The sequence below is a fragment of the Terrapene carolina genome, unplaced genomic scaffold (genome assembly GCF_002925995.2).
Source record: "Terrapene carolina triunguis isolate 2854851 unplaced genomic scaffold, T_m_triunguis-2.0 Scaffold88, whole genome shotgun sequence".
Classification (NCBI taxonomy): domain Eukaryota; kingdom Metazoa; phylum Chordata; order Testudines; family Emydidae; genus Terrapene; species Terrapene triunguis.
Window position 1 is genome coordinate 24,995,349 of NW_020664439.1, and position 14,780 is coordinate 25,010,128.

Sequence of the window (14,780 nt, forward strand, 5' to 3'; positions counted from 1 at the left end):
GAGCTGGCATCTGGCCTGCCAGTGTCACAGCAGTGCTACCGGTATTCCTTAGCATGAATATGTTTGCTAGTTGCCTAACAGTAATTTGACCTCTTCCAAACTCTGAAAAGGATGCAACATGATTAGATATGTTAAGTTGCTAATGCACCTGAAATGTGATAGCTTTTCTTTGGAGTAAACATAGCATGGCATCAGTTATAGAAGAGTTGCCCTTCCCTCCTTAACAAATTTCTTTCTTACATTACTTTTAAAAGTCAGATTGTAGCATTGTTTTGTATTATTTAATCCCAAATATATTTTAGTTAAGAATAATGACTTTGCATGGAGAGGAAATGTGCAGAAAAAACATTCATAACTGCTGATACACAGATGGTATCCTGAATCAGGAGATGTTCTTTGGTTTTTATGGCCAGACCCTCAAGACTCAACCCTAATGGATGAGAACATTTGAGTAATAAACTTGGTCAAGATGCATGTATTCTGACTTTTCTCATGCTGCATATTGAAGCACCGCTATGCTTACATTCCAGTAGCAACACCATAAATCAGTTCTTTGCCTGACAACTCTGCTTGTCTGTAACATCTGAGGACAGAAGGAGGGGGAGCTCTTTCCTGTTAGCTCCTCATTTACTGTCATCCAAATGCATGTTGTTGAAGTATCATAATATCCAAATTGAGACTGTTGGAAAACACAGTACCAGTACACTGAGAGTTAGGATTACCATACGTCCGGGGTTTTCCGGACATTGCCTATTTTTTGAGCCTCCGTCCTCTGTCTGGGCACATTTTTCAAATAACAGGAAATGTCCGGGGTTTTTGCAGATCAGAGGCTGAGGCTCAGAAAGAGTCCCGATTGATCCGCTTCCCAATTGGTCCCTCCCCAGCATCTGCAGTTGATTGGTCCATTCCCCTGCAGCTACAGCTGCCAAATCCCACCCACCCAGACCCCAGCTCCCAGCCCTGGAGGGGGAGGGGTCCTGCAGGGAGGTGCCGACTGACGGCTGTTGCTGTATCCTGGGTTTGTGCCAGTTGCCCTGCCACCGTGAGTATCCCCACCAACACTGTCCCCCACCTCCATTAAGTACCCCTCCAGCTCCCCCAATTGTACCCCCCACACACACACTGCTATGCAGTGTCCTCTTTTGGGGAACCTGAAATATGCTAACCCTACTGAGAGTAGTGATGCCATACATCCCCACCATCACCTCCCCCTCTTCCTATCTCCTCATGTCCTCTTAGAGTACCACAGCCATTTACATCAGAGAGCTAAATGTTAAGTCTCATTTATGTATAACATTCCAGATGGCAGCTATTAACCTAATTCTTTTCCAGTGACAGTCTAGATTGTAAAAGAAAGGACAAAATGACACTGCATTTTGTCTCAAGTATCAGAATTGTATCTTGATATTGCATTATATTTCGAATTCTGCAAGTCAGGTTGCACCAACCAGTGTTCTTCTTTGGTTATGTGATTATAAATATAATACAGCCACGTTTGCCTGATGTGTTCTCGGGGCATTTGATGCAAGTTTCCTATGATGGGGTACGCCAGGCATTTGATGAGGCCCCAGAGCATTTACTGACTCTCCCTCTCTCTCCTTTGGCATACATCTATCTCTTTGGGGGGTGGGGGGAATTAAAATTAAAGGGAGCTTGCTTCAAGACACAGAACTGGTTCAGGTGTGTAATGCTCCTAGTGGTGATGCAAGTGCATGAGTACCAACCTCAGGGCAGATTGTTAAAAATCAAGGCACAAACCCCTAATTGGTGATGCATTCTAAACTTGGATTTCACCGATCAACTGCACCAAATGCAGACTCCTCAGGCCCATTAGCAGCCTTAACACAGGAGTCACAGACAGTCCCCTTGGGTACTCCAGTCTGTCTTGCCACCCAAGTGAGCATATCTCTGTGATAGATGGCCCTTTACATGAAGAATCACAGCAACATTCAGTTTAGTCCTGATTTCAAAGGACGAGTAACTTACCCCAGGTCAGTTGCACTTTAGGTCTCACACCAAAGACAATGCTTGTAGCCAATTCTATAGTAAACTATATGACGATTTATTAAATAGATAAAGGAAATTAGGGAGTTGTTTATAAGATTCAAGCAAGCAAACATAGACAAACCAATGAGTTTACAGTCTAAGGTTTCAAAAGGAAATATAGGTTTCTATAATCAGCAAGCTCTTTTTGACCTTTAGGGATAATCCAGGATAAGCAGCTGGGGATCTCTTGCTTATGCCTGGAAACACCTTGTCCCTGCAGAGTCCAAGCAGCATAGAGATACCTCATTCCTTTTGTTTGGGGGTTTTATCCCATCCTGCCATGTGCTTTGAGCTGCAAACTTGGCTGATGGGAGGAATCCACTTGCATCACTCATCTTAATGGGGAGGAGTGCAGAAAAAAATAAGTCTTTAGTTCTTTTGTTGACAATTCCTTAGTCCAGATATAGGGCAGTTTCAGTTGTAAGATCCACCTATAGCCTGTCAAGTATTGATGGACTTCCTCTTTTGAAAGAGGAATAACAATTTCTGTAGAAGAGCAGCTCTTCACACAAATTAATGTCCCTCTCCTGTCTGGTGATTCATACAGTTACAGAGGCTCACAATACAACCGCTCAAATATTATGTTACAATATGGAACACAAATATTATTACAAGTAAGATTAATGCATGCAGCAACTCACAGTCATTTAATAGAGTCTAAACACTAAACATTTTCTTAGAATGCTAATATTTATTTTATCAATATTTACCTACAAGTGAGCTAGACAGAGTCCAGCTATGTATCTGTCAGTGTCCACCTGGGACATGAGGACCTTGGCATGAGCTGCCAGCATCACAAGGTGAACCAGTGACATTTCCCTATTTGTAGCTCATCTCTTAAAAATCCCCCATAAAATGGAAGGAGTGAGAAAGAGACCATGAAAATCTATAGGGAAAATAGGAAAGTAGGAGACTAATCTGTGTCCACACTGTATCTGTGAATCAAGTTCTTTTTTAGTCTAAAATGGGGTAACTCAAGAGGTGCTCATACTGTAGTTTCACTTTACTCATTTGACAGTAATTAAGTCTGATTTCTACACTGCTTCAGTGTAAAATGTCATCTTTCAGACAACTAGTAAAGATCTGTGATTTTTTTTCTGTAAGTCATCATCAGGGATCATTAACATGGATTTTAATATAAAAAAGTTAGAACAAACTAAAAATGGTCCAAAGGTGCTGATTCTTTTACAGAACATTACAACTTATATTAAATATGATTGGAAAGTCATGTACTGAAATGAAGTTGGTTTATTTGTGCAAATTTGATTTAAATACCTGTCCATGCTGTCAGTGTGTTGCTAAAACATCAACCAGGATCAGTCAGTTCTAATGAATCTTTAAAGATTAAGGGCCATATTCCCTCCTGAGCCAAGATAGCTTGGTACAGGAGAGTGGGGGACGGGAGACTTCAGGTTGCTGATTACAACTACATGATTCTTAAGTTCTCCTGACCCGTCTGACAATTATAGCAGCCTAAGGGCTGCTCTATACTTCTGACAGCTGACTATAGTCCCTGAGGAGCGGAGCTTTGTTTCATTACTGGCTCTTCCCCTCCCTCCCTTGACATAGCTCTGCCCTGGGGCATTACAGTTGGCACAGAAGCCAGCCCCACCAGCTTTTATGCCTGTTGGAAGTTCCCATCTGCTAGGGGAATTCTCAGCTTAGTAATCATGGTCAGATTCTGGCTCCTTTGTGTTACTTAGTGTAAAGAAGCCAGACTGCAAACTAGAATCTGGCCCATAATCATCTGGAAATGTAATAGCTATGCCTTCCCATTAAGACTTTGAGAATTATGCAACTAATCCCCACAAGCACTATCACTTGTTGACTTAGGGGCAGATGTTTGAAGGTACTTAGGTGTCTATCTCCCATTTATTTCAATGGGAGTTAGGCACCTAAATACCTTTTTAAAATCTGGCCATTGGACTTTAGAGTGAAAGTTGAAGTTATGTGGGGTGATGACATTACTCCAGCTTCAAAGGTGTTTCAGAACTGCTGTAATGTCATAGGATCACAGGAGTTGAAGATTAAAAAGACCTACTAAACCAATTGCATCCTTCTGCACATGCACAATATATAGTCCTGTGCAGAAGGATGGAATATATCCGATTTGAGGACATGTTTTTTTCAGCTGTATTTATAGCAGTGTTGAGAATTGAGATTTATGTACTCATTTTATGCTTGAAATAACAAGCTAAAATTCAACACTTTGCTCATTTATGGATTTTTATTTTTTTATTTTTATGTTTTTAATGTACCTCCCTCCCCCCACAAATCTCTAATATTTATTACGTAGGATTTGATTATCACATAGTATCCTAATCTTCATTTGAAATATTAGACTGGGTCCTCCAGATAGTCAGTTTCAAAATGCTACATTATTTGGTCAGATTACACACAATATTTCATATCTTGTCTACAACGGTAATTGTTGCATTTTTCTCCATTAACTGCACCCTGGCTTTATTTTTTTACCTGCTGCTGACATTTGAGGATATATTGCAAGGGACGAGGACACCAACTACAGCTTACTATGTAAACCATTGGCCTGTTTTTTAAAGTTTTAACAAATCTTTAACTGTTTGAGAGCAGATGTTCTCAGCTAAATTGTCATCTGCCTTAATTTGATCAAACGTATTCTGTCACTTTGATAGGCTAACAAGGAAATCCTTTTATTCATAGTAGAATCATAACATTACATATAGCCATTAACTCAGACTTCCCCAGTTGCCATTTAACTGTATCACACCATTATGGAGAACAAGAACTAATGGGCTGATTCTGCTTTGAGTGGACTGACTCAGGTCTGAGTCCATTGACATAAATGAAGTTAGGTGGCTTTGAAACCAGTATAAGTGATAGCAGAATCTGGCCCGATAGCTTTAGACCCTGATTCTAGCCCAAACACTGCCCTTATACAGTCCCACTGACTCCATTTGTACTCTGGCCAAGTGCAGGGATCTGTGGCCAGCGTGTCTGGCACACTACAAAGATGTGTAAATAAGAATCTCACAAAATCTTCACAATGGCTGGAGATATACCAAATGCAAACTAGCAAATCAGTTACACTTACATAGTATAGCACAAGAAGCAGGCCATGCATGGGCCTCTCACTCCAAATATGTATGCTCCAGGGATTGTTTATGCCAAAGGAATGAAGCCCCTGACTGTGTTCATTAGAGACCAGATCCTCAACTTGTGTAAATTGGCACAGCTTTATTGAAGTCAGTGCAGCTATGGCACTTCATACTAGTGGAGGATCTGGCCTTAAAGCTCTCTTTGTGTGCTTTACCACTCACCCTCCATTTGCCCCTTCTTCTACCTAGCTCTATCACCACTGTATCCTGATCTGTAGTGTTGTACTAAAGACCTGCTACAGTGACCTTTTTTGTACATAAAAGTACAGAAGTGATTATATGAAATTACTTACTGTGAAATTAATTACTTTTAACATATGAAGAACCTACAAGTGGAGTTTCTTTTCGGCTTGCCTGCCTTCTCCATTCTCAGAGTTGTATGTATTCTTATTATCCATCCAGAGTTTCTAGTCAGATTCTAAAGTGGATAATGTAGCTCGCTGGATTGGAGTCACCTCCCACCTATAGGAGCCATGCTGCTGGGGAGGAAGGAATCAGAGAAGCAGCTTAGGGCAGCCTTTTCTTGGGAAAGAGGGTTCCTTTCCTGGGGGATTCCCAGGACGCAAAGGGATAGAAGTCTGCAATACGGTACTCTGCTGCCTTCAAGACTAGTCCAAACTTTCCTGTCTGAGGAGAAAATTGCAAGGAAACTGTAAAATTTAGTTTCTGGGCTTCCCAATCTTTGTCCTGTGACCTTTTTAACCCTTACGTCTTTATTTTTCTCAACACTCTCTTAATTTTTTTTTAAAAAGAGTTAAAACAACATTGAGTCAGACTTTAAACTAATGAAAGAAAGGAGGATTTCATAAAGTGACTCAGCAAAACAAAGCTGACACACTGCAGTCCTCTAGCCTAGCTTAGGTAAATACTCACTGCATCACAGCCACGGACTTGTATTTAATGCCGCCCATACATTATGTCTTCTAGATAAAGCCATGTCCTGTTGTAGCATTAGACAGGATTATCTCTAGGTGTCAAAGCTGAATAAGAAATCTCTCACTTTCCTACCACCCTAGCTTGCAATTTCAGATTAGAATTTCTTTTTGGAAGAGGAGAATTTTATTTGGTTTTGGATGTAAACTGTCTTACAGAACATCACAGTCTTGTTAAATTTCTGCAGTTTTTAGTTAGATACGATATTTGGCCAATCAGATCCTCCTTATGGTGGCTTGGAACATCATGAGGGAATTATGTTATATTTATGCCACAGCGTATGCACTGTGTAGATACATACATTCTCTGCGTGAGATCTTCATTGATTAGATGGCTTAGCAAAACATCATTGAAGGAACTTTTTTTGTGGAGATTGTTAAAAAAAAAATGCAGTACATAAGCCAGATATAATATAATTTGGGGGGGGGAGGTGTAAGTAAATGTTGAATATTAGGAAATATCAGTTTTTGCTATTTAAGGATGAGACGTGTTCTTCTATGAGATAGACAGAGAACTCTAAAAAAGTCATAAATGTCATAAAATTTGATTTCTTCAATTTGTTCAAATTTACCCTTGAGTGCATTTAAGAGTTCAGGTACAATATAGGTACATTCTTAATATAGCCTTCCATTCATGTGTTTCAAAAAAGAATAACAAGGTATTTTTAATATTAAAGTGTATATTTTGGGGCTACAAAATGGCCCTGCAAAGTCTGCATTCTCACTGACTCAGCCCAATCCAATTGCCTTACGTAGGGGTGAGGCTAATTGAAATGATGGTGGACTGTGTCCCCCAGATCCACATGCAGAGGGGATTCTCTGAGGCATGGATTGTCTCCTCCCATCTGGTAAGCAAGGTCAGCTTCCTACAAGGAATGGCCTTCTTTCCGACTTCAGAGGGAGCTCTGTGCTCCTGCGATCTCTGTGAAAGACTGGGAGGGAAAGAGAAAAAGGGCAAGGACTAGGTAAGCCAGGGGCAGGAGTGTCCCACTCTGTCTCTGTGGACTTTACCTGGAAAAGATAATATAAACTGGGGCTGGATTATCTGGAGCGTTTCTTTAGAGCCACTTCCACAGTCCCCTGCTCCTCCCCCCAAAAGGGGTCCCTAGGGCAGCTATAGCTGGGGAAAGCCCCTGGAGCAGTGTGGCTCCAAAGAAAACATGCCACGGAGAGTTGCTTTCTCTGCCTACATATGGATGGTCAGGGCTTCCAGCAGATCCCAGGAGATCCATGGGACTTGGGTGCCGGCCCTGTGACTCATTCCAAATAAGGGTAAACCACACACCCCCAGCAGAGCAATAAGGGATGAACTCTGTGAGGGGATTCTCATTTAGATTTCCTCCACCTGATCCCCATGCCACAGGTTTTACTGTGGGAAGGGATACTCTGGGGAATTTGCTGAGGCTGTATTAACTCCCACAGCCATTGTGATCCCTGCTGGGTGTATGGATAGATGCAAAATCGTGAGCATAAGTTCTTCTCCCTCCAGACAGGTCCACAGCTCCTCATCATGGAGGTACTTTTGGCTTTCTGTAGCAAGGCATCTTTTCCCTAATATGCCTCAGCCTGTCACAGAACCATCGTCCATGACCTTCTGAGGACTGCTAGCTCAAAAAGCTACAAGTATGTCTCTCAACTTGACCAGCGTGATAGTGCTATTGTTTGTTTAGTACCTGCATCTGCATTTTTTCTGTTGTGACTGTAATAAATTGGTATATCTGTTTATCCATCCTTGCTCTGGATAAACAGGATTCAGTAGATTGAATCTTGTAATGGAAACTATATTTCACTCATGGAAATATTCTAAATAATTATAAACAGGTGCTCTGAAAAATACATTTTAGTGCAGTATTCTTTAGAGTGACTGCAATGGATACATAACCCCAAAGCAATTTCAAGAATTATGTAAAATCCCATTATCAGACATACTGAATTATGCAAAGATCATTGAAATGCCAATTGGCTCACTGTGAAAATGAGGTTCATATATGTTGAGCTGCCAAGAGTAGAAAAAGATAGGTAGAAAAAAAAGTTGTTGGTTTTTTTACTTAAAAAGAGAGTTCAAATTAGCTTTGTAGTTTTTTTGAGCAAAATTCAGTATAAGGTCAAACTATATTGAGTTAATTTGTTTCCTGAAAAAGCAAAGCCAAGCCAGATAAAAACAGCTTAAATTAAGGCTCTGTTTTTCTGTCTCTGCTCCTGCTTGGATTCATTTCAAAGATTAAGGGAGGAAGCAAAAACTCCCAGTTTAAGAGATCTGTTCTCCCAACAAAAGATTTTATTCTCCTTGTATTTTTGTTTTTTCAGTTGATTTAGTGTCTCAGAGGAAGAAGGGGCTTCATTGTTGAAAGTTTAAGAACAGTTATTGCATAGGGCTTTTCAATGATGATGTTTTCTAACCTCAGTCATATGAAATGTAAAAGGGATACCATCTTAAAAATCATACTTCTCTCTGGTAATGTTTTATCTACCGTTGTGATATGTGTTGTTACAAAAATTACTATAACAGAGATTTACTGAAGGAAGTTGTTTTTCCTGCTTTTCAGTGTGTTTACTTTGTGCATTTGGCAGCATTTTGTGTGTACTCAGTTTTATTCTTTCTCCTGTATATTTAGTAAAGCCAGCATTTTCCAAAGTGACCTGTGATTTTAGGTACCACCTTTTTGGATGCCCAACTCCGGAAACCTTCGGCCTAGTTTTTAGAGTGTACCGCTTGCACAGTTTCCAGTGACTTCAGCTGGAGCCGTGAGTGCTCAGCACTCCCAAAAACGAAGCCTCGTAGTTTCACAAGCTGGGACCCCAGACTTTAAGAAAGGCACCCAGAAATCAGAGGTCACTTTTGAAAACATTTTCTGAAGTAATTTTCCTTTGTTACGTGTGGGGTCTTTCATACAGCACCAGGGAAGAGAGAAACAGTTCTGAAATAACAAGCAACGTTGTCTTCTTAGCAGGGGGACTCTGGGGTAGGTGATGTACCTGAAATTACTTCTACCTCATTTCTTAAAAAATGTAACTGAAGTTCACATTGATGCATCCTTTTAATCCAGACAAAATTAGCATGTCCAATTTATTGTACAGAACATGCATATTACTGCCACTGTTGGTTTCTGCCTCTCATAGATGGTGTGTGCCACTTCAAAAAAAATGTATTTTATATGATAACCTTTTCCTTTCATTGCTTCCTATTCCCCTTATTGTAATGCTAACAGATCAGTCTTTAGCATGTTGAGAATAGTACTTGTACTTTCTTGGGCTCACTTCTAAAGTTGGACTGTACTCCAGTAGTTGGATGTCTGGCTGTATAAACTTTTGCCAATGTGGAGACTTGTGGAGGCAGTTCTGTGGGTTACATTAGTGCTTTGACTAGGGTATTTTTAATTGAAAAAGATTTTGTAACCACAGAAAACAATTATGTTTTCTTTTCAAGGAAACAGCATTTTGCTCACTTTTAGCAACAGTGGTTCTCTGAGAACATGCTGTAAAACATATAGTTTAGTGATACTATTTTAAGGCTATCATTCTTTATTTGTTGTTGCTCTTATAAATATTTGGTTATCCATAGAATTAGCTGTTTTTTCTCCCTAGATCTTTGGTTTCTCTTGTTTGGTAAGTGACATAATGAAGGTAGATATTCCTGTGGCTGTTTTAACACCACTTATGCTCATTTCTCCTATGTTTAGGGTCGATGCTCAAGAGAGAACTGCAAATATCTTCACCCACCCCCACACTTAAAAACACAGTTGGAGATAAATGGACGCAATAACCTGATTCAGCAGAAGAACATGGCCATGCTGGCCCAGCAAATGCAACTAGCCAATGCCATGATGCCTGGTGCCCCATTACAACCTGTGGTAAGCATGTTTTCAACTCTTATTTATCAACAGGGCAACATAGTGAAGAGCCACAGATAATTATAAAACAAGTTATTGCAAATAGAGTAAGACTAATGATATAAGATAGCCAGTATCAGATATCTAGTAAGATGCCAGTAAAATTTGGCATCAACCACTAAATGATGGAGAAATCAAATACAATAAAATGCCTTTCTGTAACCATTTATAGTGCTTTATTTTACCTTGTATGAACTGTACTTGGAATAATATTATTTCTTGTTTTGTTGATTTAATTATATTAATTTTAATTTGAAAAAATGTATGTCCATCCAGAGTGCCAGCAAAATAGATTTCCTTTGCACAGTTCACATGCTATAGGAATTTTAAAATTACTACATTTTCACAATACGCTGTTAGACAAAGTTCAAAGCTGGCAGTTAGACCTGTGTGTTTAATGTAAATTTGACATGCAAGGTCAACACATCAGGCTTGTCAGGCAGAAGGATCAGTAAATTAATTCCATTTTTTAAAATGTGAATAATAAGAAAAACCTATCAGAAATCTGTTCTCTGGTTACAACATGACCTAATCATTAATACATATTACCTGTCCTACTTTTCTGATACCTTGCTTAATATGCACATGGCAGTGTATCACGTAAGCTGGTCTCCAAGGGGATGAGTTAGTTTATATTGCTGCAATGATCCACAGCTCAGTGTATATAAATATGACTGTCATCAGCCAACTATATACATACGCAGGTGGGAGTTGAACACACAGTGCAGGACACATCGCTGATATAATTCCACTGAAATCAGTTGAGTTAACTGAGGATAACTTTGGCCCCCAATCCTTCAGGTCCAAGCCACTAACTCAATTACTGGAGGGCACCAAAAAAGATGAACAGGACTAGTGTGTTCTATGCAAAAAAGTACATTAGGCAGTCCACTGCACTGCCAGTTGCAGGAGTTCTTTTATTTCATACATAGGGATGAAGGGAGGTAAAGTGATAGCCTATGAGAAGTGAATAGATGGAAAACGCTACATCTGCACTGTCCCCTGTTTGTTCCCCAAGCATCCTATCTTGGTTGTGGGTAACTTGATGAAATAGAATTCACCCTTGGATACCTTCCTTTTGCCTGTTTCCCTAGCAAACTGCATTAATAATTTGTGATTTTCTTTTTAACTTGGTTTTTATTTTAAAATATTGTAGTAATAATTTAAAATTCTTAAATGTAAAAGTAGAGACATTGCAAAAATCAGAGCAGTAGCAAGAACTATCATAGTTGTGTAAAACAGTTGCAAGGTCCCACGCTTGCTGGGTTTAAAAATATCAGTAATTTTTTAAACATATTTTAATTAGTTAACTCAATACAATTATTATTCTCTCATAGAACTATATGCCTCAGTCATTCCAAAAAAGAGGGGGGGAGGGATCTCCATATTACATCGACATTGATACCAATTATCAATACCATACGTTCAAGGTGAGAAAATATTACATTTTAATTTTTGCTGTGTTGTGATAGGCCTTTCTTCAAATTAAAAGTAGTACTAGTTAAAGCAAGGAAATTAAGTAGACTGACAACAGCATACTAACTCCAGAATGTTAAGGTATCATACTAACAGTGGAGATGACATAATGTTATCAAAGTATAACCCAGACAGTACTCTAAGATGTGGGCCTACCAAAGGCCTCAACCTGTGAGTTGGTGCACCCTGTCTTTTGCTTGCTTTCTAATATGAAATAATCCCATTCTTTGTACCAGTGAAATAACTCAAATGAAGAATATGTATTGTGGATTATATTTCAAAATAGCCCCAAACTGGTCATCCAAGTTTTTGAACATCCAAAACCATAGATGTATTTGTGCAAATCCAAGTTTTGGACCATGCAAGAACTTGGCTGTGCAAGTTTAGGATGGTGCTTTGGAAAAATATTGTCCATAACACATAATTTATTTGTATAATGCAGTATAACCAAACACAGCTTCCACTTGTCCTTTGCTTTGCACATACTAATGTATAGATGCTATAGCTAAGCTGTAATGACATTTCTATTTTAAAACAATACTAGAACAATAATTTTCTGCAAGATAAACAAATGGAAGTAACATTTACTTTAATATTAAAGTTGGTAGGTCAAATTCTGCCTTTTCTTACATCCATGCAGTCCCAAATCGGGAGCAGAATTTAGGTCAATTTATTTTAAAGCATAGCACAAAGGCTTCTGTTTGTGTTCCAAAAAGCCCTTTATATTAAGGGACAAAACTCTTACATGTGCAATTTTTGTATGTAATCACTTGAGTGCAAAAACAATAGAATTTATTTTTTTCAAAAGCCATGTGCATTCAATATGTGCATGTACAATAGGGGGGTTTGATGCACCAGCGATATTGTCTGCAAATGTATGCCACTCTAATAATCTGGCCCTAAAATTGTTTAATGGTTTCCTGAGCATAATTGAAACAGATGTTATTACAGAGTATTGTAGGAAAAATATATATGATCCCATTTGACTCTGGTTCTTGTTGCTTGTGTTCTGTTTACTAAAAATCAATAACAAATGATTTAACAAAAGCGAAATGAACTAACTTAGCGAAGAACCTGAAGTGAGGAAGTAAAGTGATAGGATCAATTCAAAAACCATACTTCTGTTTGACAAACATTTTTAATTATTTTTGATACCAGTAATGGCTGTGAATACTATAACTGGAAGAGATTAGAGAAAAAACATTTTCTCTTTTTTTTTTTCAGTTTATTTACTTCATTCTTTTGTCAGCCTTTATGTATAATCTATTTCCTCTGATATAATCAGTTTCCCCAAGGTGAAGAGATTTAAATCAAGGTAATTTAAATCATTTATATCACATGATTTTTAAAAATCATTGATTAAAATCAGGCTGAGGTTTTATAAAACTAATTTGAAAATTTGTGCTCTTGCAACTTCAGATTAAAATTTATAATAAACTAAATGTTCGATGATGGGGCCACTGCTAGTAAGGTATCTTATTGGAATTTTACAAATTGCAATAGTCAAAAATATTGAAAATGAATTGACTCTGAAAACACTTAAGAAAGTATATAACTTTATTCCCATCAATTTCATATGCTTAAAGTTAAATATGTGCATAAGTATTTAAAGCACCAGGAGCTAAAATTATAGTTTTTAATAAAACTTTTCTCAAAGTGCCATAGAATCTTTGTCACTTCAAAACAAAACTGCTTCAGTGCTATCAGTGAAACATTATTTAGATTTTCTGTACATTAACAGTTATTGTGAACTTTTTATACACACAGGCCAGCATTTTCAAAATAGCAGACTTAAATTGGACTCCTAAACCCACATTTAGGCAATTAAGTGTGGATTTTCAAAAGCACCTAGGTGACACAGGAGCACAAGTTTCATTGACTTCAAACTAAAAACTCTGATGGAGGAGTATATCCTGGTCGAAGCACTTCAGCTTTCTTGACTGGTGGAAGTTCAGTATCTTGGAAGGTGGTGTAGGTTACAAATATAGCATGGACTATTGCTTATCAGTTTTGTGTTTGAGTTTGTGTTGTTCTCACAACAAGGATGTTAATGAGGCCCTGGACTTGTCTTTTTCAGCACAGATGAGCATTTAAGTATGAAAAACATTTAAATAAAAAAGTAGGAAGATTGGTAGAGCCCTGCAAATGCACGGATATCTACTTTCTATCCGTGGCCCTTTTTTTGTGGATTGGATGTGGATACGAGTTTTGTATCTGTGCAGGGCTCGAAAGATAGGATCATAAAACCACAAAAATTGGCAGGGGATTTAGGGACAGATACTGAAATTTCATTTATGAAATGTCTAGATTTCAAGTTGATGCACCTCTTCAATGTACTAAAACAAAATTAAAATACCACATCAGCTTAACATTCCCGATCTTAAATTCCTGAGCCTTCCAATTCAGCCTCTTCTCTCACTTCTGCTTATTTGCATTTTCTAGAAACTTTTGCTGCCTGATGGATAGAGCTGGGCAGTAAATTGTTTCTGACAGTTCAGAATGTCTTCCAGTTCTCCACACCCCACAATTGCCAATAACCTGGTAGTTGTTAGAGCATTCACCTAGGACGTGGAAGACCTATGTTCAAATCCCTCCTCTAAATCAGGTAGAGTACGGATTTGAACTCAGGTCTCCTCCAACCCTGGTGAGTGCCTTAGCCCCCAGGCTATTGGCTACTCCAGAATGGGTAAAGGCTTGCATGTGTGTTTTCACTCTCTCTTATATATTTTGACCAGAAATTCCCATACGGGATCTGAGAGAGCTTTCTTGATGAAAGTTTCAAATCTGGAACGTTCCCAAGACCAATTGCAGAAGCAGCATAGTCTGACCAAAAAAAAATCTTTTGTCCAAAAATTCCTGACCAGCTCTACTCCTGAATTTCTGAAAAGTATAATAAACATGAAAGAGATATTCTGAAAATACTGTCACTTTAACACCCTTCCCCATCCTAATGCAAAATGCACACATCTATGAAGAGCGCTCAGAGCAAGCAGAGGGTCAGAAGCAACGGTTCAACAGTGCTGAAGCATTGTCTGTCCAATAGCAGTATTTATGCATTGCTACCCCTCTACTGGTGGCAAAGAGAAAGGTAACTTCAAATCTGCATTTGGGCATGTGTCAACTTTTAATAGTTTTTCTTGGCAGGCAGGGAGGTGGGTAGGATTGAGCCAGTGAGCAGGTGACCACATCCATCGGGCTTGAGAACTTGAATCCTGCACAGGATAGTTCCAGGCCCTGATTTAATGCAAACATTTTGGAGAGTGGGAAAGAGAAGAAGGGATATAAGCTTCTCCAAGCCC

At 38.8% G+C, this 14,780-nt stretch overlaps 1 protein-coding gene across 14 annotated transcripts in view; it reads left to right on the forward strand.

Annotated features, from left to right (window-relative positions):
- MBNL1 (muscleblind like splicing regulator 1) overlaps positions 1 to 14,780 on the forward strand; it is a 196,783-nt gene that overhangs the window by 148,882 nt on the left and 33,121 nt on the right. For 10 of the 14 annotated variants that reach the window (XM_024202997.3, XM_024202996.2, XM_024203007.2 and 7 more), the window contains 2 exons: positions 9,796 to 9,966; positions 11,343 to 11,435. In XM_024202997.3, the coding sequence (XP_024058765.1) occupies positions 9,796 to 9,966; positions 11,343 to 11,435 (264 nt within the window). The remainder of the gene's footprint in view (positions 1 to 9,795; positions 9,967 to 11,342; positions 11,436 to 14,780) is intronic. The other 4 variants (XM_024203002.2, XM_024203003.2, XM_024203004.2 and 1 more) reach the window with 1 other exon arrangement.